The 23048-nt window shown below is 38.4% G+C and overlaps 2 protein-coding genes across 6 annotated transcripts in view; one reads left to right on the plus strand and one right to left on the minus strand.

The window, feature by feature from the left end:
• LOC124163239 (syntaxin-1A) overlaps positions 1-19956 on the minus strand; it is a 320685-nt gene extending 300729 nt beyond the window's left edge. For all 4 annotated transcript variants that reach the window (XM_046539997.1, XM_046540006.1, XM_046540016.1 and 1 more), the window contains exons 1-3: positions 19763-19956; positions 18925-19014; positions 10002-10101 (exon numbers count right to left, since the gene is read on the minus strand). In XM_046539997.1, the coding sequence (XP_046395953.1) occupies positions 10002-10101; positions 18925-19014; positions 19763-19795 (223 nt within the window). In that variant the 5' untranslated portion in view covers positions 19796-19956. The remainder of the gene's footprint in view (positions 1-10001; positions 10102-18924; positions 19015-19762) is intronic.
• A 171-nt stretch (positions 19957-20127) lies between these two features.
• On the plus strand, positions 20128-22509 carry LOC124163257 (GTP-binding nuclear protein Ran). Of its 2 annotated transcripts, none has more exons than XM_046540038.1 (5): positions 20128-20197; positions 20703-20958; positions 21043-21231; positions 21382-21552; positions 21637-22509. In XM_046540038.1, the coding sequence occupies exons 2-5, from the start codon at positions 20716-20718 to the stop codon at positions 21679-21681; spliced, it is 648 nt and encodes a 215-aa protein (XP_046395994.1). In that variant the 5' UTR covers positions 20128-20197; positions 20703-20715; the 3' UTR covers positions 21682-22509. The 2 variants fall into 2 exon arrangements, with proteins under 2 accessions (XP_046395994.1, XP_046396003.1); XM_046540047.1 differs by lacking the exon at positions 20128-20197 and adding an exon at positions 20323-20396.
• Positions 22510-23048: the final 539 nt, after the last annotated feature.

A 23048-nucleotide genomic window follows, 5' to 3' on the forward strand; every position in this document is an offset into this window, starting at 1 on the left:
AAAAAGATAAATCAATAACTAGATTAACATAAACCTGGATCAAAGTGATTAAAATTAATTGTATAACAAAGGAAAAAGCGTAGGCTTCGTGGTTCAGGTTAAATCTCAGTATATTGTACTTTTTTATTTTCGCTTAAGGTTCGAAGATTGACACACAACCTAGAAAAACTTAGTACAAAAAAATCCTGGTAAGTGATCGATATTATATGGAGATCTGAATGATGTTCAGATCAATAAAAAACCTAAGAAAATGTTACTAACAACAAAGTGTCGGTATTGACAAATCCACTCCCTCCCTGCTGCTGAACGACAATTTTGATTCCGCCCATCGATATCGAAATGCAACTCAAAGGCTTCCCAGATAAAACAATAAGCAACCTGGGCCTTAGATACTCGGGTGCAAGTATGAGTCACCCAGGGACCACGATAGGAAAGACTTCAGGGAAGGAGATGAATGGGCCAAGGCACCAACCGCCTCTCAAACTCCCAAGGAACGTAAAAACGAAGAAGGTGAACTCGCCAATCTTCCACACCCTTTCGGGTGAAGGGTGCGAACCTCGCCAGAGCAAGAGGTGAGAGCGATAGTCGACGGAGGGAGATTGCATTCCCTCGTGTAAACGACGGCAAGAGGGGGGGGGGGTGTAGGAGAACGCCAAACATCCACCAGAGGGGGGATAATGCCCCTGGAGAAACCGGCACCCACCCCCCACATTGCCCTCCAACAGACTGCCATCCTTCTTCGAGCCTCTTCCCTTGATCACATATCCTCCTCACCATCAACCCGACCTTCCCTCTCAATCTACCTCCGTAAACGATTTCTCTGGCATTACCCAAGAAAAATTTACGATCTCCCACGAGTGAGGGGGCAGTGGAAAGACAGAGATGGGTGTAAAACGGTACGGGACACGTGTAGCGAGAGAACAGGTGAACCAGTAGGTGACGTTCACACAAGAGAAGATGGGTTGCGAAAACTTACTATGAGCAGGGAGAAAGCCAATTACATGGATTCAATCATTGCAAACATATCTAAAGAACGGGAAGTTGTGCATACCTTAACTAATAAACGATAAGAGAAACTGCGAAGCCTACGATACTCTCAAAAACTAGCGTAGGCATATAAAATTCATATATTAAAATATCGAGTTTGACTGAGGAAAATGGTTGCTTTCCCAGGAGAATATTGAAGATTTATTTCTACATGAAACCGTTTGTTTGAAATCGAAAACGATTGCAGTAAATTATATCTATATAAAAACATTAATACATGGCAAGAGATGGCTGAATCGGTGGATTGGGGTGGAAAAGGGGGAAGAGGACCAAAGTACGTCGAGCAGAGACGATAGGGCTTGGAGAAAGAAGAGCAGAGCTGGGAGGACCACTCGCCACGACAGGGGACGGAAATGGAGAGGACGCCGAGGAGGAGGCATAAAAGACAAAAGGAGGGAGAGAGGGGTTAGGTAGGGTCGTAAAAAGGGGAACGAGGGTAAGGAGCGAGATGCCAGTGCAAGGGGGGGATGAGGCTAAGATGGAAGGGAGGGGGTGGTTATTAGATAGACACGCGCGGGAGGGAAGGAGAGGACAATGCCACGGTGACGGCGATAGCAGGTGGAGTAGGCGCGGATTTATTACTCCTATTATCAATTTCAAATATCTCTGAGACTGATAAGGGATTTAAAAAATTTTCGGCGCACCATTCCCATGCGAAAGTACCTCCACGCAGGATTACTCTACTATTAATCTACCACACAGTTTTGGGTATAGTTACATGTCATAATGCTTTCCTTACAAAAATAAATATGCCCCAACTAATAATAAACAGATTAAGCCCAATAAACAGGTTTAGTTATATTGATCATTACTTTCTCTAGCAATTCTACTGGGCTCATCGTCACGTCTGGCTGGATATTTATACTTATATCATACATTGTTTCTACATCAAACCCGATACTACAAATTCCTGCGCCAACTATTTACCAGTACCAACTCAGATCTAATCATGGACAATTTAGAGGTAATTTTAGGAAAATATAGCTTCAAAGAACATTCCTCCGATTCTCGAATGCAAACTCTAATTATTTTCCTCTGAAAATTAGCAAGGGCAAAATATTTTCAGTTAACATCCACCCACGAAAAACTGCAGAGTTCTCAACTTCCAAACAGGAAAGCACCAACGGTCATCCAGCTGGCGCAATCAACCAAAAAGACAAGACGACACCCTTGTGAAACCGATAGACTCCCCTCATTCAGGAAGAATCCTCACAAAAACCAGACATTCCTTAACATTCGCCCAGACTGAAAATTCCCCCCATACTTGGATCCCCACTTGAGGCGTCCGAAAAACAGGATCAGATCCGGCCTGCCGCAGGAGCATGACCCAGAGAGAGAGGGTTAAGGATGAGGGAGTGGGGGAGGGGGGCGGCAGGAGTCGCTGCAAAAGGTGCGGAGTAAAGGAGGGAGGGACAGCCATCGGGTGAAAGGGATAGAGTTATGGCGCGCAGGGAGGAAGGTTGGATCGTGACGGGGGGGAGCGTGGGTGGAGAGGGGGAAAAGCGTCTGGGGGAGGGAGGAAGGTTATACGGCGAGAGGAGGAACCAGGAGAGCGGCGTCGGCGGCGTCGGTAGCGGCGGCAGAGCAGCAGCACCAGCAGCAAGTGGCCATCTCCCGCCTCGTCGCTCCAGATCAATAACGCACGAGCGAAAACCTCACTTCCTCCTACGCCCTCGCTCTGTCTCTCTCCTCTGCTCCCCGCACCCTGCCTCGCACCCACGCAACCCGGCACGGCTTGACCCGTTTCCTCACCCCGCACCAAAATAAACCACCGACAAGCGAATTCACTTCCACCCGCCTCCGCCGAGAACGCGTCCATCCCGCCAGACGCCCTCGCTCGTAATGGGGCCTCGATGGCAGAATGATAACAGTTTCGCGCGAGATGCTCGCGGGGATCCCAGGGCCGCACCGCGGAGCCTCCGGCGGGAGAGCGCGTGCTGCCCTCTCCCTTCCCCGCCGGAGGATGCGTCGGTCCCCCCCGGGGGCGGCGTGACCGCCTCTCCCGGATACTCGGCCCTCCGGAAGAGGAGAGATTTCGTTCGATGGCATCCCCACCAGCATTCGACATGGACGGCTTATTGCAGATTCCTTCCCAATACGGATAAAGGGGAGCGAATCACCTAGCTGACAGCGGGTTTTTCCCCGATCCGCAGGTGTCAAGATACGAACCAGGATTTTCCCTAACGGCTGCCAAAGCTAACACACTATAGAATCCAACACCGTTCAGATCCCTGAAAAAGCTGGTTGACCGTTCCATCTCCTCACGGGTATCTACGGCAGGGTTGTTCATATTGACAATGTTTCTATCCCTGCCCCAGAAGGATACCCATTGTGAATACAATTGTTTAATTGAACCACTGTGAAAATTTACACACGGTAAATTCCCGAAAGAAAAATAGAAAGCCCAGACAAAGTCAGTGCAAATTATACGTCCAAAGCCTTATTTCAGGCCACAATAGGGTGGTTTCCTATTTTTTTTAATTGCCTTAATCGAAAGATTATTACTCCTGGAGTACGTATTGCACGCTTTTACATTTTTAGCGACGATATCTATTTTTCGCGATTAAATGAAAAGTGAAAATTTTCAAGCGCGCGAAAACGCGACGGCTAAGTATTAATGCTGGGAAAAGCCCGTGTGACGTCGCGACGTTCTGGTTCCCGCTGCCACCAAGTGAGGTGAGCTTGGGGCGAGACTTTGAGCGCTGATACGACGCAGGATGCTAGCAGGTAGCCGAGTACCCTGCTAGCAGGTAGCGCTTGGCTTAAATAAGGATTATTGATACCTTATCAAACGAAGGAAACCTTCCGACCATAGGCAGTTTTAATACGTGATTATTAAGAGACGTTTCCCTGAGCTTGAGCCTCATGCATGCATTGGTAATCTGAGACGATGTATAACTCCTATCTACTCGCATAGAAACTAGGTCCCTATGACGTCACGTGGGGTGGCTTCGCACGGACGCTAATCTGGCGTTTTTCAAATAAGGTTAAAATTGACCATTAACAATCGTCTAAACTGGGATATCTAAAACCAAATAATTTGTATATTATGAATATACTAATGGTACGTAATGAATCGCAATAAATGCCTTTCGTTTTCTTTGATGAAGAAACTACCCTATTGTGATCGGTTAATAACCGAGAAAACCAGCGAGAGGTCAACGGTTTTTGAGTGGAGATCGAAGACCCCTTTCCAGACCGAGGGTACCTCTTCCTCGTTACCACGCACATTGTTATCATTGGATCTTGTTTTGTCTTGACTACATGATCACACCTCTTACCGGGGCTTATAGTACTACACAGAATACCATTGTCATCTCCGGAGACGAAAGATGAGCGTCAACTGTAGGCTTCGGAAATATAGGAGTGAAGGATATAAATGAAAAAGTAAAAACAAAGCCAATGGCATTTCAGAATTAAATAAAATGAAAGTTAATGTATTTAGAATTATAAATGGAAGGATAAGATAGAACACCAAGTTAAACAGTGAAAAAATATCACGGCTGACACGGAAGGCAGAACGATACAGAAGATAGAAGGTGGCTCATTGTATTGAAGTAATCAACCATGGAAGTTGAAAAAAAGTAATTGAATGAAAAACTATAGAAGCAAGACCAATGACTCAAGCGCTAAGCGATCGTACATCATAAAAATAACTTAGCATTGAGGTCTAATTTCTTTTAAGTATAAAAGGACAGGTAAAAGGGAGATACCACTGCCGCATTGAACCCCAACTGCCTTAGGTATTTTAATGTAAAGCGTGACGCTTCCACCGAATCACTTCTACCCAACTTCATTTACGCCAGGAAAACTAAAGAAAACGTGAAAGTGTGCCACCTTCCGAGTGCAAAGAATAATCTGTAGAAGCAGAGTATCTCCCGCCTAAACTCTAGACGACTACTCCATCTGTGCGCGAAGTGGGAATGATTATTTAAAGACTTCCGCGGGGATAGCCAACCCCATTCCCGAGTTGCGAAAAGGAATGATTCCCCCAATCAGAGCAGATTACGAAGAATACCTCCGTGGTCGACGTTTAAGGAAAAATATCTAGGTCCGACAAGGAATTTGGCATAAGCGACAATGATCACGAGTACGTCACTCCAATTTCGACTAGTGCACAAAATAATACAATAAAGACATCCACTAAAAGAGAAGATTAATTTTGTAATAATAACGTAAGAGACACTACTCCATGCTGCAGAATTATATTTTTTACTGAAATGGATCATACTGAGCAGTATGAGGAGCGTATGTTGGAATGTCAACATTAACAAGAACAATGCGCAATTTTCCACCGACGAAACAAATGGATAATGATAAAACTAAAGCAACAACGGTAAAACCCTTCTGTGTCCCCGAGATTCAATTCAACTGAATACTAAATCGTCGCGGCTATAGCAATGAAATACACATATACGACTACAGGGAAATAAAAGCAACGTGATCGGGAATCTAATCACGGGACTTGGAATGCCCGGGACATTGCGCTAATCATTGGACCACTACGTTTCTCAGAAATCTTTCTGCGCCCAAATAATAAAGTAGTCACACAAGCTACACCTTGCTCTTCCCCGTGTTTTTATTACTTTCATTTCCCCAAAATTCCGCTCTCAAGCTAGGGACAGATGTAACTGGAATATTCAGTGAATCCTGGAGAAATAAATGTATAAACCTATGTAAAGGACAATATTTCTGTTCATTTCTAAAGCGAATAGTCATTAGGTTTTGGCCATTATGATTTAAAAAATTCGTAAAATGAAAAAATAACACAGAGATACCACAAAATACCTCATTCAAAGAAAAAATCACAACAAAATGCATTTTTGTTAATGTAAAAACAAACCCTCCGCCGGCAAATACCGTGTGCTTCATGAGATCTGAAGACGATAAGCTGGGGAGAGGAAAGAATGAGACCAGAAGGGAACGGGAGGTTTGACTGGCAGAGTGCTCTTCCATAAACTTAATAGTTTATACGGTAGTGTAGCAGTCATCGCGAACGCCGGGAAGTCGTCCAATTGTTCAACAGAATATCCTCAACACCGACAGAACCCCAAAATTACGCTTTCACCTCCCGTGCCGAGGCTAAGGGATTACGCAGCGACCACCATACAGGGCTGAGTTAAGATCGGTGGCGTACTGTTCAATCCAGAAAGTGGAAGATATATTGGAGCATCGGCGAGCAAGAACATAAGCTACTCCAGTTCCCTCTACGCTAAGGATGCTCGTCGCAGCTATTTTAACTAGCCGATGGCCACGAAATAAAAACACTTTAAATTCCCAGGCGAATTTCCAGATCCAACGCGTATGCGGAGTGTATGGGATTCCATCACGGCCAAACGCGTTCGAAGGATATGGTCATCGAAATGATGGTACACACTGACTAGGTAGTAACTATACATTGGATATCCAATAACAAAGATGGACACCAACTACGAATACAATCGTACTGCTACCAACGACACTGAAGTCTGTTGACTTAGCGGGGTGAATCTCAAGAGGCTGGGTCTACTCTTTGACTTGTGGTCTAAGAAGAACTATGTCCCAGGGTTAGCACAGGTTTGAAAGGTTTGGAATGAAAGAATCTCCGCCCCCAATGGTCACGAAATTTTCCTTTAGATAGTACCTGCGACCAGTCAGCCTGATACAGTAATGAACATGACCGGCACAATTATAACTGAAAAACTTGCCATCAGGCTTTGACCTTAATAAAAGGCGTCAACACAGCGATGAAGTATGTACATCACATTAAACAGATTACCAAAATTGAAGAAATCGCCATAAAGCTAGCATAATAGTAAGTAAATACAATAACAATGCGTCCTAAGACAAGCGATCTACACCGATTTTAATAGGGATCATACGAATTAGTACTATATTCAAAGCAAAAAAGTAAGGGTATGGAGTACACACATTCAATTACCTGAAAACTACAGATGAATGACACTCAACTCATCACCACTCAATATGAAATACACCCACCAAAGTCAGATTCAAAAGAGACTATTGATTATAATCGGGGGAGCATGAATATCAAGTAGGAAAAACGGAATGGCATTGTAACGAACTTTTATTCTGCCACAAAGGCAAGAATTACTGTGATTACGCAAACAACCTCCATGAAACCGTAAGAAGACCTTATGAACAAAGTCAACCGATTTCTCACAATTACATCATAGAACATGTTCTACAACAAGGCAAGAATTTGCCGACTACGTAAAAAAAGGAAGCAAACATCGATTGTTACGGAAATACATCACCCATTCATTTAATTCCAGCGCATAGGTACACTGCAAACACGTGTGGCTACCGAGAGAGAAAGGAAAGACTGGGAAAGAGAGACCACGGACGGGACAGCCGGGTGCCCCGCGCCGCTGCAGACGGTCATCAATTAACCGCCGCGGCAGAGGGATAACGCTAACCTCGGACGTGAGTGATAGGTGCCCGTAGGGCTGCCGCCATTGGACCGCCGGCCGCGCGAAAAAAAAAAGAAAACGCCCGGTAGACGATTCGAAAGAGGAAAAAACGAGGTTAAAAATGGAATAAATGGAGCGGGGAATAATAGCAGACCACACAGGCATTACGTTCGATTCCCGGCGCTCAAAAATAAATATTTCACACCCCTTCAGAGGGAATGGCGAGAATGCATGAATTTTTTTGAGAAAAAAATTACCATACGATGGTTCAAACCGCGGGCTATCGCCTAAGCAGGACCACGTAAATTCGCGTAGGAAGACGTTTAGAATCAACTAAAGCTTTAAATACTTGAACATATCATTTGGGCAACTGATGTCCTCACTGGTTGAAGAAACAAGAAAGCTCTTATTCCAATGCTTTTCCACAAGAATCAGCAAGTTACCCACCAATAAAATAAATAACATTTGGATATGGGCAATGGGTACATTCCTTACTTATTGTACTAAAACAATGAGCTTAGTAGGTTCACATCCATCATTTGTCATCATGGAATTCGCTCTCTCTTATGTTGCTTAGAACTCCATACTCTCACCACATCAATGCAGAAAACAGACATCAATTCCAGACGTGAAATATCCGTTTCACACTGAAAGCTTTTCTTCTTTCATTCCGACCATTCACATACCCTCCTCACCCACAATTATTTCCATAGAATGTAAGAATTCTCACCGTCGTGATCTTTCTTCTATATGGTGCCGTGACTATAAAAGCAAAAGAATGGAAATTCCTCCAAATTTAGCCTATATATATATATATATATATAGTAAAAAACGACGTCCGTTGCTAATGGAGACCTCAATAACCATGATAAAATTTATTTTCCTATTAAAAAAAATAGTAAAACTGGCTGAGAAAGAAAAACAAAATAAAAAAATGACCAATGTATACTCAGGCTCTGCCTCGAAGCGATGTTATCTTGCGATGAAGCGAAATATAAATGTATCCTAAAAATGGATTAGTCCGCAAGCATAACAATCTAGAGACAATGGAACCAACGCGGATGATGAAATAATCTGGCATTAAAATTAAACAAATGATATACCATTCCAGATCTTGATCATGTATATACGCATGAAGGGTGATGAGAGGAAGGGAAATGACCTAAGTAGTGAGGGAAGCGCCAAGAAAAGAATCGGCGGCAAACTGTCTCGCGGGGGAAACAACTCATCCTGATAGGGGTCGGAGGTAAGGATGTATGTAACCGCATAGCAACAAGTCGGCTGCAAGGGGAATAAGAAAGGCGGACGCCTCGCAGCCTTCTCTACGGATGAAGGAGACCATCCGGTATCCGGGTCGTGTGAACAAGGCCAAAAAGTTCTGCTTCCTTCCTCGAGACGACGAAGGCATCTAGAGCGACCGAAAACTTCTCGTAGAAATTGAGGAACCTGGTCGGCCTTCCAGCAGTTACTTTCCAGAGGGTATTTGTTAATCCGAGGAAAATAGCTCCCTCAATACCTGTGTTCTAATTGCACCAAATGAAATTATAATTCTATGAAAATACTGTAAACCGTTTACAATGCGATTTTTTCAAACCAAAAGTGAATATTCGAGCATGCGGAAAATTTCAAAAGCGGAAATCCATCACAAGCAAGATGTGAAAGATTAAGAAGATATATCCGGCAATTCTCAATGCAGATTTTAGCAAGAAGTCAAATTGCAATCGAATACCTAAATGATTACAATTCATTGGAAATGTGTGAAAAACCGACCAAGAAAAAACTTTTGTTACCGTACATAATGTTTTATCCATTGGTCTACTTACAGTGGAGAGGTGGGAAAAAGAAGGATCACTAAAAATGATAAAAGCAATTGACGGTTTCAGTTTTCGAACCAAGTAAATATAAAAAATTTAATGCTAATAACGAGGTATTCGTAATCACTACCACCAAACCCATTCCTTTGACACCCAAACACCAGAGGACGATTGACGTGGGTAATACCAAAAAGGTAAATAGAAAATGGAAAAATGAATGATCCGGATTATACGTTTATTATATGACTTTTGAAATAAGGAGATTCGCCGCCTGAGTACACCTACGGAGGTAATTATATTTCGAACCCGATCCTTCTGCTAATTAAATAAGAGGATACAAGCTGAGTTATAGACGGACACGGACACTAGATAAAAAAAAAATTTGAGAGGGAGTTATTATCATTTTAAAGCTCCCAGAGCAGTATGACTGAATACTTTCTTCTTCGGGAAAGCATTCAAGAGGAGAAAAATAATACAAATGGACACAGACGAAAGAAAATAAGGATGGAGAGCAAGACGCGTAATGGTAGAGGCACGGCATTGAAGTAAACACTTTTCCCAACATCTAAAAAGCCGAATTATATACGAACAGATCAGAACAGTAAAAACAATTATCTCACGAGCGAAATATTAAACGAACTATAAATGATAAAAATAAATTTAGAATTACACGTCCCTCCCCAAAATTCGCTAGAAGAGGATTTCACAATAAAATCACAATACTTACTTTCATCAGTTTGTGGAGCGGAGAGGATGGCGCTGTGTTTTTTCTTAACTTCCTCGACATTTGCTTGAATCTTGTCTATCATCTCTCGTATTTCCTCCACCTGTAATTTACGAAGAGATCAGTTTTTTTCATAAACACCTTCATGAAAATTAAATACATGATTTAATAAAGCAATTGCTGCCTAACTGCATCAATATTCAGATAAAAAAATTCTTCTGTATTAATAAACATGCAGCTATGACATTAGATCTTGAAATATATTCTAAACACATGCAGCTAAGAGAATCACCCTAGAAGAAATCCGGCATCATGTATCCGTCACAGGAAAATTTCTATACAAACAAGATAATTACCAAAACACGATGGTAAATACAGCTGGAAACAAACTCTGAATTTCACAACGTATAAAAATAAACGTAACTCCCAGTTAATGAAAACAAGGAATTCTAGACAGTACAAACTAAGCCGACTCCAACGAATAACAACACATTAAAATTACATAACAAAAACATGTACATAGAATATCCATATAAAAATATGCCTTGAATAGTGATAAGACAATCCTAATTATACATTCTGCAAAAACACTTATACCCTCGACAATTAAAAATTGCAAACTCTTGAGCTTAATGTACCCGCGCACGCCGTATTTTTAACGATTATAACTTCCGGGAGAACTATCCACAGCACAGTTAAAAAATATTGGAACCAAATGCCATCAATAAACCATAAATCGGTTTTATTTGTTATCCTCTTCTGCAACAGAATTCCACACATCAAGTACGTAATTATAAATTTAAGCTATAGCGATATAGTACAACTAATACGATCTAAAAATGACAGTGGATAAACGTCTTGGACTGACTGACACTAGAACATGCCAACGCCCTTCTTAAATCTTCCACAAATAAAACGTATCGTGCCAATCACACCTTTCCTATATCAAATAGAAGACTGAAACAAAATTCCAACATTCAATTAGACATTTTCACGGTGTGGAAATCAATTTTTTCCATGAAGTCCTAGAAATAAGTTGGCAAGTTGCCTCACCTCCCTTTTTTATTTATAAGACGCGAGATTATAAAGCTACGAGAACACGAAGTTACTAAAAATAGTTTTTTTTCCTCTTTCCAAACCCTTTTTCTCATAACGCCACCCAATGTTCTCGAGACTATGGTATCCAATAATTTTCCTAGACTTACATTTCAAGGAATTCACTGCTCCGTTTGCAAACATAAGTTATACACAAACAATTTCTCTCTGTTGGTAAAGACGATCCCATTAAAAAATTCTTGAATATTGCATTAGCAACATACCATAAAGATCAATTTCAGGAATTAAAGACATAAAGACTGGAAATCTGGCGACTTCAATCCGGCTAGTTTACAACATTATCGCACAAATACTACTCAAATTCTCACCCAATAATGTAAACGAGGAATTTTTTCCGAGCTGCGTGTGAAGGAAATATACCCATGCATTTTGGTAACGGGAATTCCCAGCTCATTCCACAACGTTGGATTTTGAGCTTGACAAATCTTACGCCCAAACAATATAAATTTTGAAGGAATTCTTCTCGGGTTTTCCACCGGTTGCGGCTTTCCATGGCCGACGTTTCGAGGCTCGACTCAACGGATTGGCTGCCAAGAGACCAGTCCTCAACCAATCACGTGACACCTGACCTCCAAGCAGGGTATATAAGGGAATCAAACCCTCAGTCCGACATTGAACTGCCCTGATGACGATGCTCGAGTCGAGCCTCGAAACGTCGGCCATGGAAAGCCTCAACCGGTGGAAAACCCGAGAAGAATTCCTTCAACTTGTTCGCCGGGAAAAACTTCGATCCTAATATAAATTTTCCTTCCACGCACTAAATCTCCCTTCATTATTTTTATTTCCCCTATCTAAAAGGTTATAAACACACGAAAATGTATTCACCTAAACGACTTTTGCGATGAGCGTGTCTCTGACTTTAATGTCCTCGAGAAGTCCTCAAAATGATTCCAAGCGAAAATTGACGATGGAAGCGTAATGGGAAAGGATACCAGAGCTACACACTGAATGGGCAACGATGAACTAAAATTAAAAATACAGCAAAAATGACTCGAATGCGCCACGGAATTCGGATTTCAATTAACGCGGTCTCCTAGCCCTGATTCGCCGAATCGGGAATGTCACAAAATTATTATCGGAACTGATAATTCTCAGCAGGCAGTTTTCCACTAGAACTGCCCTTCAGATGACATCGCTGTAATTCGTATCAAAACGCAGAAAAACTGAAATAAGATGTGAAAAATAAATAAAAAAGAAGTTTACACTGCACATTTAATATTACTTGACACATCTATTTAAATAAAGAATATCAGAAGTAAACAAGAAAATTTTTTAAAAATTCTGTTATCCATCAATTGCTACATCGAAAGAATGTGCTGAGATTGAAATTAGATTGCCAAAAAGGGAACAAATTTTGCTGAAGGTAAAACTGCACCTAAGGGAGGAAATTGTTCCCTCAATAGCACAAAGTGACAATGCAATACCCTATGATTTACAAAAATATAATTATGTATACCATTACTATAATAATACTAAAACAACAAATACAATCTGAAATTGGGGAAGAGAAGAGTAAAAAGTTCAGTGTAAAAAAACTGCTAGGATTCAAAGATAATCAATTTTAAATGTTTACTACCAACCAACAATAGGCGGATTTATGGGGGAGGACATGAAGGCACACCCCCCCCCTCTCAGATGCTTAAAAAATAAACAAGATTTTTAATACAGTTATCACTACGTTAGTTTTATTTTGTGTATTCTAAACCATTCAATTTAACATTAATAACTTTCATATTAAAATAAAGAAAACTTTCTTCAGTAATTGTTGCATTTTGTTTTTAATCTCAAATATGAGAAGTCCTGTCATATCTTTGGGCCCCCCAAGAAAAAATCCAGGATGCCAACCCTATAAAAAATTGACAGATCCTCTAAAAACATTCAAATACAAAGAACACTCAATACAAAATATAGTAAAGTCACCACACTATATTCATTACTGTGACTGGAAATAATGGGAATTCTTTCTTCCTGTTTACAAAAAATAAAACACAAAAAAGTTTTGCCACCTAACTTTACTGATTTAATAAAAACTAAGAAGAATAATACTCATTTGAAGATTTAATTAAAAATTAAGACCAGCTCTAATTCTATATTTTGACAAATTAAAATACATACGTTTCCCATAAATATACCCATTTCTATTTAAAAATAAGAGAGAACTACAGGTAAAATAAGCAAATAAAATAAATTAAAAAACAAGATATAAAGAATATAATAAGATCAAATAGACAACGTAATCAGTGAATGGAGGGGGAGAGCATTCCAACATCACTAAAACTTTAACTGTGGCGTTCACACTTAAAGAGAATGATTAAATGACAATATATTATACATTTGAGGCAAGGAAATTGGACAAATAACAAGAAATTGTCATTCTCAATAGTGAAGAAAAAGCCAAACTTGATGAGCATGGGTACCAAATAAATGGTTTTATAAAGGCCATGGAGGGAGACGTATAGGTAGAGAGAGTAATAGAAAATATAAACTCAATAAGGCAATCATGTAAGAGCTATTTCATTTAAAATTAACTATTATTTTCCACCAGAATAACCATTGATCCATTTCACTTCTCACGGGCTAATATCAACAAAAACCCTGAATCACACTACCATTTTTCTCCATTCATTCCCAGGGATAGATACAGCAATTGTTATAATGAACAGGGGCGGATCCAGGATTTTTTTCTGGGAGGGGCACAAGCAAGGCTGTATCCAGGATTTTGTTCTGGGTGGGGCACAACGATACCTTGTAATACAAAACGAACGCAATCATAATGGGACCGTATTAAAAATCTTGCATATTTTTGAGGGTCTGGGGTGGGGAACGTGCTCCCCACCTCCCCCCCCTGGATCCGCCTATGATAATGATGGTGGAAAAAATGACTGTTTCACACGATCATTTTCCATGATGGCATCAGGGATGGAAATACCATCCCATTTTCCATAAGTAAAACAATGGCTGGCACTATCCTTCAGTAAATCAGAATGCACAGCCGCTGACAGATATTGAAATGCTGCGCTTGGCTTTATATTGAATGACAGCTGTTAATAAGGAAATTAAAAAAAAAAGCGGATTGAAAAAGGGATGGTGGGAATGACCGTGTGAATCAGAGAAGGATGAGTCAAGTGATCACTCTTTTGGTCCATAAAAAAACCTATCGATAGTGTTATCATTCCGGGACAGAAAAAAATAATCATATAAATTGGGCTTAAGCTATTGTCAAAAAGAACTTAAAACAATCATTTACTTTCCTGAGAATTCTCATGTGCTTTGAGCTGAAATTATTAAGAGTCAAAGGAACAGAAATCAGAACAAATCAGAAATAAAGGGAACAACTTTAGGCCACCATAATTGCATTATAATATTCCACAATAATTTAAGTCAAATTACTGTATGTTACACAGAAAAAATAACTGAAACACTGTTATTTATCTCATAATATCATCACAGGACTAATGTGATCTATATGTGAATGTACTAGTGAGAAAGGATAGATTTTGATTCAATTACAGGTATGTAGAAACAAAAGGACCACGTCAAATAATCAACAGATTTAAATAATGATTTTAAAAAAAAGTTATGGGTTAAACCCAGTGTCTAAAGTTTAGGTAAAAACAAAAAAAAAATTTCCAGAAAAAGTTGCATTAAGACACTAAAAACATTATAAGAGTCAAACAAATTTCAGCAGAAAAATGGAAAACCAAGAACAAATTGACCAAAATATCTCAGAAAAATAATATCATTTTCCCACATTTTCTAACTCATCAAAAATAAACCAAACACACACAAAAATATTCTAATAATAATATTCTGACCCATTATAACATAAATAATTCATCTTTCTAACTGACCAAAAGGGCTAATAATTGCTGATATTTATTCACCATAACACTATTTAGCTACCCTTACACCAAAAATTTAATAACAAAAAAGTAATCATTAAAATTTATGACTAAATATAAAACTATGGAAAATGATGCATCATAACCCCTATCTAAATTCCCTTCAATGCCAGACAGAATTAAATAACCACGGAAAGGCAAAGAGGAGAAAATTTCAACTCTATAATTAATAGCTAAGTACATATTTTTTTTATTTTTAAGCATCAATGCGTAGTCTATTTTTATATGCATATATAAATACCCTAGGTCAATCATATTACAGTAACTTAAGTTTCATGAATTTTAAAAAATGGAACAAGAGAGTTAGTAAAAATATCTGTCAAAAGAATCAAAATAAATATCACCATGTCATTTAAAAGAGTATTTTCATATTTATGGTTAAGTAATTTGATAACATTGATATTGCCACCAGAAAGAAACAGTATTATCTTTTTATCTTGCTGGAAAAATAACATGATAATAATAGGATAAAAAAGGATAACAAGGATAAGGAAATAGGATGAAGGATTGGTTCCTGCTTTGAATTTGAGTAAAAAGCAATGGCTGACTATGCATAACTGTTATGTCATCACCAGCCAAGTGAAATGGAAATATGTAAAAAGGAACTTCAAATGCATTTGGTCTATTTGATGCTGAACACAGCCACTATCATCAAACAGTAATGTAATTATGTCCATGAAGACCTTCTTCTTCAAATCACATACTGATTTGCCTTATTGGGATCCTAATAACCTACAGATCCCTTTTCCACTGTATTCAGAACTGTAAACGAGGCCACTGTATTCAGATTAACTGTAAGATATATTCTGGCACATTACATGAAGAGTGCATTAGAAATGGCTGCTTGCCTGAGATCTGACATATGCTGGCAATACAGAGATGGAAAACAGAATCTCGATGTCTCTACTGAACAGAAAAAAAACTCAGAATTTTCAAAATGTGTCATAAATTCTACAAATGCAATAAGAAATTCACTGAATGGTCGCCAAACACATGGCAGGAGGGTCTTGATTTTGACAGCATTAGACTATTCATATACTAATCCAGAAACATCATCCAATGGATGCATCCAATAAAAGCCAAATCAATACTAATGAATTGTCACCCTCAACTCAAATGCGAGCTAGCACCACAATAAAGCTCAAAAAAAGTTACTACTGGGAACATATCAGAAGTGGATAAAATAAAAGGAATTAGAAAAAATTGAAATATGCATTGTATATTTATAAATGCCTTCTATCTAAAGGTCATCTGAAAGTAAAATGTAAAACCTAGTGACAGTAGAGTAAGAATAAAGCTGATAATTCTATCCACATTGCCACCAAACGAAAATGAAAACCCCTAGGAATTTGGACAAATATTTCTGGGTGTACTGCATAGGAATAAAGTTAGGATTGTCTCTCTGAATACAAACAGAGTGATATTTCTACACTGGTCATATGTACTGCTCCAAGTCCTATGAATTACCCCACATGCACCACACTGCATGCTGCAACTTGTCCAGACAAGTTCACAACTGTCAAGAATTTGCAGTGATCCTACTCTGCCAGAAAACCTGGTTTTACCCATTCATGCTCTACGTAAACTGTTCACACTCTACCAGACAGTGCTTCCCTCCATGAAGACCCATTAGAGGCAATGTGTTAATTCTGCCCACAGGATGACATTGCTTGTTACATTTTGACTTTTGCTACTACAGAAAGAAAGCAGCAGCAGCAGCTGGTGACTTCTTCTGTGGATCGATCTAGCATCTGGAGTGCTTCTTTGGACAAAACTATCCCCTTATGAAAATTTAGCAACAAGTGAATGAGCATGGGTGCAAGGTTATGACGTAAGGAATTCACTTTTTTGTTTTCAATTTAATTTTTGGCAACAGTGACTTCATTTTCATGTAATTTATTGTAGAGGCAGAAAAAATAGGGGTCAATTGAGGGGGGAGATGGTATGGGGGCTGCACATACTGATCTTCTGCACCAGCCATCACTAACATAATCTACTACAAGTTAAAATGTTCACATACAAATTATATATCTAGCTACTTAAATTCAATCTTCAAAGGGTTGAAATACTTAGTGAATGGGGATAAAAGGAGTGGATAAGAAATTCATGGAACTCGCTAAATAAGATAAAATTATAACTATTACATAAAAATGATAACTCTAAACAAAATTTTTCCCTTAAATTACAAGATACACAAGAATGGTTAAAAGATTACAAGAATGGTTAGTTTTCATGCACAAAAATCACAAAAAATCATTTGCGAGTTGTTTACTGCTTATGAAACTTATCACTAAACACCACTAAATCTTAATTACTTCACTCCGAATCAAATACACCTACTTCCAGCTGAAACTAGACTGTTGAAGGAATATATTAAGAAATATATTTTCCAAAATTAATTCAGTACTTACTGAGATTGGATTCAAATATTTATGTGAAACAGTATATTTGCATCAATGCATTTAATTAAGTTAAAATTATTTTTCAAAAAATTATTTTTATATTTGCATCCTTTGCATCCAAAGGTTCTCATTTATGATGATGACATATCTGCATTGTTGCAACTGCTCACAACTGCACAGTAATTTTTGCTAATACCTTAAAATAACGCATGAAATGACACATATAAAACGTAAAAAATGCAAGAATTAAAAAAATAAATGAATGCAAGGAGCTGCTAGCTTCACAACTTGAAACAATGAACATAGTATGCCATCACTACTTGGAAAATCCATCAACCAGAGAGCCAGCGAATAAATTTAGCGACTTGGTCATAAAAGCATTTGAGTTAAAGTTAAATGGCGTAGTTCTTAAAAATCATGAACAATGATACTAAATAAGAATGGCCTACAAGCAAATAATACATTTACCACATTATGCTTTCAATTTCAAAAAAGTGGTAACAAATTTTCTTGAGTAAATTACAGAATTACTACATGGATTCAACATTAAGTAGTTCAACAGAGCCAATCATTCATCATTGTCACACCTCTAAAAGACAATGTATCATTCACAAAAATCTCCAACAGAATATGTAGGTATTAATTAATGAAACAAAGAACTATGGCATTTAAAACAGGATCAAAACGGAAAAACTCAAGTAATTTACACATGACACTATCTTTCAATACTCTACACTCTAAAAACTTTCTCCGAGATTTTTGTCATCACTCATGGTAACGGATTTAAAGGGAAACAATTAAGGACCAACTAAAGCAAACTTTAAAGGCCCGGTTACACTCTTCATTGACCTGTAGGAGTTAATGCCTAAATGCATGAACGATTTTGGTGGAGGGGAATAAAAAAAGTATTATTGCATGAACCAAATTGGATCTCATTCAATTTTCTGTACATGCAATCACACAACTTGGGTGGTCACATGGTGCATTTTTGTGTTCTCACATACAAATTTAGATATTAACTCTAACAAGTGGATGTACCGTGAAACAAGGCCTCGAGACAATAGGAACAATAATAATAGATCAAAATTGCACCAAAAAAGATATATTGGCATTTCTAAATTAACAGTTCTCCTAAAAGTAAATTGTTTCTTCCTCTTTCAAGCCAACAATAAGATATTTTCACTGAGAAGTAAAAACACATCCCACATGTAGAACTATACATGTGTGATGATTTGAATGAATTAATTCAACTCGAGCGGACATCAAGAAGAGATCATTTAATATTACCAGGAACTGAAGGGGCTCATTCCAGTTAGGTAAAATAATGATATAGCATTAGTCAAGAGACTAAATTAATACCAAAGTGATAAAAATGTATTGGTTCCATGAGAAAAATTAAATATACACACAGTGAAAAAAATATAGAGAATCATTCAGTCAACACAATAAGTGATTCACAAAAGGAAGACATTTGTGATAGATAATGACCACAGAACAATGACTCACCTCAGCAAAAAATTCATCCATGAACCCCTCTCGTCCATCCACATTGACAGCCACATCGTCAGGACCCACATCATCATCATCGCTTTGTGCCTATTGATTAAAAATGACCCAAGTATAGATATTTAACTTAAGAATGGATCAATATTCAAGCTAAAAATGTACACGATGATATCAACCGATTAGCTTAAATATGATAATATTAAAGACTAAGATGTTGTAGTAAAGGCAATAGGAGTCTGTTAACGTGCAAGTATAACAATCGTTATTTTCAAGGGTGAAGTAACACAATTATTCATGTATGAAGAGTCGCCAGTGAATACAAATGACAACAATAATGTCCCTTTATTAAGAAAAAATTGCTACTTGAATTTTCAATAGCTCAGCAATGCCATGAATACGATTAACCAAATGAGCAATGCGCAGACAGCAATGGGAGCAAGTGAAAATGGTAAAAGAAAAGGGAACGTTAAATGACATAGCAAAGGAAATAATGAATACTGGAACAAAAATTCCATAAGCATAGAATATAAACAAATCGGAGAGAATCAGGAATCTACATAAACAATTTATTTCAACTTTAATCAGATCAGGTTTCAGACATGAAATTTTGACTTCAACGGTAATTTCATCTGCATCAAAGACAATAAAGACATTACGCTAAAAGGACGTCGATGAAATTACGTACACCTTTAATTTAAAATAAACAGCCCAGCGTTAGATGAACGAAATTTCACGGGAGCAGAAACCTCATATTACAATCCCACCATCGCTGGATAGGATCAACCAGAGGGGGATAGGCCGCGGCAGTAGACGAACTCCGGGGTTAACATGTACTCACCGCTTTCAAAGCTGCTAATCTATCCTTCGTCATCTTTTGGCTTTACAATTCACGAAACGGCAAATCGTTTTGGGTTAAATAAAAATCCCATTCACTAATTTTGTCATAGACGACACGAAAACTAATGAAACAGACTACGATCGTAAAAATCGATACGTATACGATATCGCTGCTCCTGCAGTACTGACACACGGTCTTTGTTCATGACGTCACGTAGTCGTAAAATTTTCTTTATTGTTTTGAAATAATGAATTCGTATTACATATGTATAAATATTAACTCATAAAAACTTAAAATTTATTTAATGATTTTTAAACTTAACTGTTTGATTTTATAAATCTTATTTCCTATTTTCAAAATAACGACTTAGACATAAAATTCGTTACTTCCGCCTCCTCGAAGGTGAACGCCATTCTGAGACCTAGCGATAGACCGGTAAGGAAATTAAAATCCATTATTAAGTTGTTCATCGGCATTAGTTTTATTGTTCTTTGGTTGGTAACTTTTGCGTGTAACGTTAACTTTTAATTGGCTTCAACTTTATTTAGTATTGTGGTAGTTATTACTGTATTTTAATGTAAATGCCGGTGTGAAGAAACAATATTTCTTTGTATCTAGAAAAGGCGCCATTTCCGTACGTTCTAGAAGCTTATTACTGTTAACAATTAAATCTCCCCATGTATTCACGCACTTAAGATTACTAATTACTCTCTGAACATATCCGAAGTGGCAACTCGCATTTAATTGGTTTATGACTGTTTTTCAATCTGTCATTTCATTGCATTTAGATTGCTTCTGTGGTATTGATGTAGGTCATTTTGTCGTCGACATGCCTCTATTTGCTCTATGCTTAGTGTACTAAGTCTTCTTGTGGTCTTATTATATGAAATTGATTTACACGTTTTACAAGGAATCTAAACAAGTGTTTTTTTTTGTTCAGGTAAATCCGCATAATGGCTGCTGAGCAAGATATGCCCACTTTCAAATGCGTGCTCGTCGGTGATGGTGGCACGGGAAAGACTACATTTGTGAAGCGACATAAGACTGGAGAATTTGAAAAGAAATATGTTGCCACGCTTGGTGTTGAAGTGCATCCCTTAGTATTCCACACTAACAGAGGGGCCATCAGATTCAACGTCTGGGATACCGCTGGGCAAGAAAAGTTCGGTGGCTTGAGAGACGGTTACTACATTCAGGTAAGTAATTAAGACATCGGTATTTAATAATCTGTTTTTAAGTATGGCGTAATTATTCTAAACTAATCTCCTCATGTATTTCAGGGTCAAAGTGCCATCATCATGTTCGACGTCACATCACGAGTGACGTACAAGAATGTTCCAAATTGGCATAGAGATCTGGTGCGAGTTTGTGAAAATATACCAATTGTACTCTGTGGAAACAAAGTGGACATCAAGGACAGAAAAGTGAAGGCCAAAACCATTGTGTTTCACCGTAAGAAGAATCTTCAGGTAATCTCCGTCCTGGGCCCCCTTTAAAATGTCTAAATGATGACTTAGTGCCCTGATCACTGATGAGACCGGTCCCTCTAATCTGACGGTCCCACTGATCAGTTAATGGATTTAATTGTTCCCTCAGTTTTAATTGTCAATTTTTTTCAGTACTATGATATTAGTGCCAAGAGCAACTACAACTTCGAGAAGCCCTTCCTGTGGTTAGCACGAAAGCTTATTGGTGACGCCAATTTAGAATTTGTAGCCATGCCAGCTCTTCTACCCCCTGAAGTTACGATGGATCCATCGTGGCAGCAACAAATTGAGAAGGATCTTAGGGTAATTATTCTATTCCATTCTATGTAGTATCATTTAGCTGTCCTCACTGTGCGAGTATTCTAAATGTTGTATTCTTGTTTGTAGGAGGCACAGGAGACCGCACTGCCAGAAGACGATGAAGACTTGTAGGAAATTCTTGGAGGGAAAAAACTGTGTTTCCACTGCAATTTGTTACCCGTACGCAAAATTATTGTTGATTGCCGAGTGTTAAAGCATTACTTTCATTTCTTAATTATGGCTTGCATTGGATAACATGGTCACTCTAGGGGTTGATATTTATTGGAAGAACAAATGAGATTGGTCATAGCATGAGTGCGTTTTGATTCACCTGTTGTGTGCAGTGTATGAATGGTTTGATCTAATACATGTGTGCATGACTGATAAAGCCATTTCCTATTTTTATATGTGGTGAATCAAGTATTTCTTTCGGAAAATGTGTAACTTGTTAACTCGAAAAGTGGCAATTGGGATAATGCAGCGGACTAATTTGGTATAGCTAGAGATTTTTCTGTAGCTCAAATTATTTGACAAGCTTCCACAATGTAATTGCATACCTTATTGGCTCATGTAATGAGAAACTTAATCCTGTATGTGAAACGAGGCAGTAGGGATCATGATTGGAATGCGTTTGAAGCTACTTTCTTTTCCCCGGCACCTCAATTGAACTTCGTACTGATGTTTTTATGCTGTGCAGAATGCTTAAGTTAAGTGCCCACTCTGTATTCTTAGCATTTTTAAGTATGTAATTGCACAGTGTTGTACCATTTTGGTTGTCTAATGTGAGAACTGCTAAGTTATGTTTGGACATGGTGAATTTTTTTATGACCTTGTGTCATCATTTCCACCCAGTTATTACTGAATTTAGTCTTGCCCATAAACTTACCGTTTTATTCATAAGTTTATGAGTTTGTATACATTGTTTCTTGAATTGGAAATAAAATCTAAATTACTTTTTAATATTTCCTAATTTTTTTGAGTTGAGGCCATTTCTGGTTTAACTTTGAATGATTGGCGTTACATGCTTCTATTGGTGTCCTGAGTGATTGACATGTATATAATTCAGCTGTGGTCCTTTAAATGGTTGGGATCAGGTGAATTTTCTCGGGATAAGTTATTACTGAAGTTTCCCAAGGATCTTCAGATTGCTCTACTTTGGCAATTGTGTGGGGTAATTTTTAATGACTGGCTTAAGGATAGGCTGAAAGGTAGAATAATCATGCAAGTTTTGCCATGAAAATTTTTGTCAGGGGGGAGGAGCTCTTCTAGAAAGTGGTAGAAATTGGGAAGGGTGATGGAATTCAAATAAGGACCATTGGAAATGGAGTGCACAACAAAGGAGGGAACCCCTGCATTAACTAAGACCACGAGAAGAGGGATCTTGGTTGTTTTCACCATTGTGACAAAATCACGAGCATTTCAGTTAAGGCTCAAGCATGTAAATTTATGTGATTGCATTAGAGGATCTCATAACTTGATGGCCCTCATTTTTAAGAACT

Source organism: Ischnura elegans, chromosome 1, assembly GCF_921293095.1.
Source record: "Ischnura elegans chromosome 1, ioIscEleg1.1, whole genome shotgun sequence".
Taxonomy (NCBI): Eukaryota; Metazoa; Arthropoda; class Insecta; order Odonata; family Coenagrionidae; genus Ischnura; species Ischnura elegans.